Source organism: Rhamphochromis sp. 'chilingali' (genome assembly GCF_963969265.1).
Source record: "Rhamphochromis sp. 'chilingali' genome assembly, chromosome: 15".
NCBI lineage: Eukaryota > Metazoa > Chordata > Actinopteri > Cichliformes > Cichlidae > Rhamphochromis > Rhamphochromis sp. 'chilingali'.
Window position 1 is genome coordinate 19,599,641 of NC_137942.1, and position 5,449 is coordinate 19,605,089.

Sequence of the window (5,449 nt, forward strand, 5' to 3'; positions counted from 1 at the left end):
CAAACAACCATTGATGGAAAGAGACTGCTTACCTGACAGAAAAACAAGCATTAGAACTGTTTTACCAGGAAAGAAAAGCAGAGAAAAATATAACTTTAATTTGCTTTTGTTTGTTTTTTTGGTTTTTTTACAGAGGTCTTGTGTCACCACTTCTTCATATCTTGCTTTAAAGTAATCAGTCTTTCTTGTCATTTTGTAAAGTGGCGTTGAGCAATACTTCTTAAGGATTTCTGTTCATAGTTTTCATTTGGACACTGGCTGCATTTTCAATCCACACTTGTACCTGACCATTTTGAGAGGATTTTTTTAAGCAACTTATATCTCATCTATCAATCAATCAAATAATAAACAGCTGTGTCCTCAGGCTGCACATTCTGTCCTGTTATTGTCACTGTTTGAGCAGAAGTGTCTCTGCTAACACTGAACTTGTTTTTTAATGCATCATTTTTGTCAGTGCTCCCACCAGCCCATATCATGAGAATCCACTCCATTTGCTTTGTTTCATGCTGTTTGATCCAAGCTGTTGCATAGCTAGTTAAAGAATAACCAGAGACCTGACATGTGATGGTCAAAGACTGTGCATACTCCACAATGCTTGAGTCTGGTTGGATGAGGTCAGTACTGTACATGCCTGTCGAAACAGAAATCAACATTATAGTCATTACCCATTTTATTGTCTAGCATTGCCACTGTGTTTAGTGTGAATCCAGCATTCTCTCACAGGATCCAGCTGTTAGCAGCAACATCAGAGATATAAAAGAGCACAGTTGATCTTGAAGCTGAAGAGCAGTGAGCTCTTCCGCTCAATGATGCAGTTGCATCATGCTTTACTTTGATTTTGGGGAAGTTCTTGATGTCCGTTTGAATAAAGGGACTTTGTATTTGCATTTCATTGTTCTTCACTAATCTAAGTATTGTTGATGTGTTTACTGCAGATCAGATTTTTTTCTAACCATGGCTGCTGTGTTAACAGCTGAACTACCTAAGGACTTAATATAATTCAAACTGACACATTTTTATACATTTCTTTTGAGTATCATTAAATACTAATGGCATTCACTTTATCAGTGCAAACTGTGCAGCTCATCTTTTTAAGTGTGAACTGCCAATGCAAACTTCAGTGGTCTGAGGGCTCCTCCTGTGGTGGTGTCGTGGTACAGCGGCTTAAACTCTGAAAGGCTTTTGTTCAGGTCTGCTGATGGGTTGTGTTACTGTGGCTCTCCTTCTGGCACAGTAATACACAGCTGTGTCTTCAGGCTGCAAATTTTGTCCTTTTAAGGTCACTGTGTTGCTGGAAGAGTCTAATTCAACGCTGAACTTGTTCTTCAGTGAATCTTTGACAGTTTCATCGTCACTCATCCACTCCAGTGCTTTTCCTGCAGGCTGTCTGATCCAAGCTGTGTAGTAGCTGCTAAGAGAATAAGAGACCTGACAGGTGATGGTCAGATGCTGACCAGGCTGCACTAACATAGAGGCTGGCTGTGTCAGCTGTTCACACTTCACACCTGTAAAAAAAACAAAATGTTTTGTGACAAATTCAAAATAAGAACAACTGCTGACTATGATAGCCTCAAACAGACTCACATTCAGCTGCCAAGAGCAGTAAAAGTGCTACAGAAAACATCTCTGTTTGTCAACTTGAAGTTCTGCGAACTCCACTCCAGTCAGATGTCTTGTTTTTATACATGAAAAACAGGAAGTCAAAAAGTTTGCATAGAATCAAACATTTAAAGCACCAGTGTTGGGCAAGTTACTTTGAAAAAGTAATTAATTATAGTTACTAGTTACTTCTTCAAGAAAGTAACTGAATTAGTAACCGAGTTACAAGATTCTAAAAGTAATTAATTATTTGAAAAGTAACTATTGCATTAGTCAAAAAATAAGTTTAACCCTCTGATCCACTGTTTAATTGGCCACTTTTAACTACTTTTGATTTGATGTCTACATTTCACCTTTAAAAACTATTTACTTTGCCTTGTTTGGTATCATTGTTTTTGGCACAACCTCACCTGTCTGAATTTACAGTTATGTTTTCATTTTGATATACTGTATTAACACAATTGATCTAAAATCAGACAAAAAAACATAAAATCTGAGTAGAAAAAGTTGTATTTTTTATTGTAACAACCACAAACATGTTTAATGAATCATATTTAATAACTTTAAATGCAAATATAAATTGTCAATTTTAAAGTCATATACACAAGTTTTGCAAACAAAGTTATTTGCAGTCATTTACCTTTTACCCCCCTTTTTATGACCATTTCAGACTATTTACACAACAATCAGCTGTTCGGCATTCAATAAGATGTCACACAAATTATTTGTGCCACTCCAAAAAATAATTTCTGTCCACTATAAAGGAGAACATCACAGCCTGATACCTGCAGGTCTGACAGCAGCAGGTGTATCAATTCTGTTTTCTACCTGGAGACAGCAGCTCATTGTTCTGACACGCAACACAAAACTATCCACAACACTACACAAGACAACACATTAACTACACACTCCAAACACGCTAAACGTCACAAATCTCTCACATCTCAAAACTCGCTCTCTCTCTTTTTCTGCTGTCTCTCTCTCTCTCTCTCTCTCTCTCGCCGTCACTCCTAAAATATCCCCCTCTTCCTAAACAACCAAATGTTATGTTGCCATTTTTGATTGGTCGACATTGTGCATTTTTCCACCAACACGAAAGGGCTGGTTTTTTTTTTGTTGTTGTTGTTTTGTTTTGTTTTTTTTGCTCATAAGCAGAGAGTGCTTGCTAGCGCTGTCCTTAGACAGTAAACGTGACAAAACTATTGAGGAGAAAACGCCGCGTATATATTGTTTATCATGACTCTGGTTTTAAGTTGCCTATCAACACAATTTAAACACTGGTATATATCACCTTGTTGCTTTGTCATCTTAAAGTGGTCATGTGATTGGCTTACCACGACTACTTTATTCTTTTTCAGTCAAACAGCAGCACTCATGCGACTGTTTTGCCCCCTTAGCTCCAGGTGTTGTGCCAAAAAGTGATCGTCGGGCAGAAAGTGATTGCTGTCGGCGGGAGCGCGCGCAGCTGCTTAAAGCTGTAGCGCCCAGATTACTTACAGCTACTTCCATAGAAGGGAGGTCGGACCTCCACGCGCTCTCTGGACATAGATGCTGTAAAAAATGTAATAATAAACATGATTGTCCATAAAATTCTGAACTCTACTGTGGGGGACAGCAGTCCACAATAGAAAAACAAAAACAAGAAACACAAAAAACAAGAAATGAAGTATTCTCAATCAATCAATCAATTACAGTTTTTCTCAAATGTTAAAACACAAAAGCCAATCCTGTAACCCAAATGACCAGTAGTCTAAACACATTTACTAAATGTAGCCACCATATTCCAGTACCATAAACACATGTCACATGAAGACACAATTCACAAAACACAACCCTCTGTACTCATAAATCTAAACACATTTTTCCTTGCTAAAACACATGTTGCAAAACAACTCTGCTCATATTCTCAAATGAAAGCCCATGTGATGCAAAATGCTTGCCACAGTCACCAATCTGTGAAAACAGGGAACACACCTGGCGTCAGTCACTACACACAACGACTCAAAATTGAAGACACCTGTTGCTAATGATGTGACCCCACCTATGAAAGCATAGTTTGGTGAAGATGCCAAACAATCACAATGGATGAAGGCATTCGAGCGTGCGGAAGGAGAAGAGCTGCAGGCCAAAGAGGAAGAGGGGTTGAGATCAGAGGAGGAAGAGGTGAAGGCCTAAGAAGAAGAGGAGTTCGGAGTAGAGGAGGAAGAGAAGGAGGCCAACAAGAGAGAGGAGAAGGTCCAGGTGGGAGAAGAAGACAACCTCGCACCATCATAACAGATGATATGCGAGCAACAGTAATTGATCATGTCATTGTCCATGGCATGACAATGGCTGAAGCGGGACGAAGAGTACATCCAAACCTGAGTAGGTCCACCGTGGCCACCATTATCAAGGCATTTAGACAACACAACAGGTATAGTACGCTATTGCTTTCTTTGTCACACTACAGTTTTACAGGCCTGTGAAAGTGGTCTGTTACTTTACATGTAGTTTTACATATAAATCAGTCAATTGACAACACATGTTTCTTTCTTTAGAGCTGAAAGAATGCCACATAGAGGTGGGAGGGTTGCCATATTCACAGCGGCACAAGAAACCCTCATTGCAGATATGGTCCGTGAGAACAACTGCATTAGACTCCGAGAGATCAGAGACAAAGTCATTGCAGATAATGTAAACTTTGAGAACATTGATGCTGTCAGCGTGTCCACAATAGACCGAGTTCTCCGGCGCCAACAGATGAGGATGAAACAGGTCTACAGGGTTCCCTTTGAGCGCAACTCTGCGCGACACATAGGACAACGTTACGAGTATGTGCAAGTACGTATACATCCATGTCCACAGTACAGTTAGTGGACATACTGTGTTGCTTAGTGGCCTACATTACTTCTGGACAATACTGTGCTACCTGATTGACCGTTCTGAACACCTGTACGCTTTTCCATGTTCACAGAGGATAATGCAGTTGGACGCGATGGCCAGACCCCATGAGTACCTCTTCCTGGATGAGGCTGGCTTCAACCTCCAGAAACGAAGGCGAAGAGGCCGTAACATCATTGGCCAAAGAGCCATCACTGAGGTTCCTGGCCAACGGGGGGGTAATATTACTCTTTGTGCAGCTATGGGTACGGAGGGGCTTGTCCACCGGCATGCTGTCCTTGGGTCTTACAACACCCGACGTCTCCTCACCTTCCTAGAGGAGCTAAAAGACATCCTCCTGGACCGTCAACAACACCATCCTAGGCTAGCACATCACATGTATGTGATCATTTGGGACAACGTCCGCTTCCACAAAACACACCAAATCAGAGAGTGGTTCACCACCAACAGTGACCACTTTTTAAACGTCTGTCTGCCTCCCTACTCCCCTTTCCTGAACCCTATAGAGGAGTTCTTCTCATCATGGAGATGGAAGGTGTATGACAGACAGCCATACACAAGAGAGAACCTCGTACGGGCAATGGAGCTGGCCTGTGCTGACATCCCAGTGGAGGCCTTCCGGGGATGGATTCGCCATTCCAGGGCGTTTTTCCCGCGGTGCCTAGCAAGGGACAATATAGCCTGTGATGTGGATGAGGTGATGTGGCCCAATGCAGCTCGGCGACATGATGCCGCACAGTGACTGTGTGTAATACTGTAAAATGACCGTGTAGACAATAAAAAAGACTTCACACCCTGATCATGTTTCCGAGAGTACTGTTGTGTGCGATAGATTCTGTTTTTGCATTGAGTTGTGTTACAGTAGTGTACGTACATGCAGGATGTTTTTATAGATTTATAGTCTTCATGTGAAACTCACAAATCTAAATGCCTAATCCTCTGCAGGGTTCTATGATGATCCGTTACTGTA

The 5,449-nt window shown here is 41.2% G+C and overlaps 1 protein-coding gene and 1 gene segment (V, D, J or C); one reads left to right on the plus strand and one right to left on the minus strand.

Moving 5' to 3' along the window:
* Window positions 1–1,164: 1,164 nt before the first annotated feature.
* On the minus strand, window positions 1,165–3,145 carry LOC308411392 (Ig heavy chain V region 5A-like). The segment is given in 2 exons: window positions 3,097–3,145; window positions 1,165–1,505 (listed from the first exon to the last, which is right to left on the minus strand).
* Window positions 3,146–3,366: 221 nt separating this feature from the next.
* On the plus strand, window positions 3,367–5,221 carry LOC308411393 (uncharacterized protein; the record flags this gene model as incomplete). Its single annotated transcript, XM_080905270.1, has 3 exons — window positions 3,367–4,012; window positions 4,137–4,419; window positions 4,553–5,221. Exons 1-3 carry the CDS (start codon window positions 3,681–3,683, stop codon window positions 5,219–5,221), a joined length of 1,284 nt encoding a protein of 427 aa, XP_080761396.1. The 5' UTR covers window positions 3,367–3,680.
* Between the last annotated feature and the right edge of the window lie 228 nt (window positions 5,222–5,449).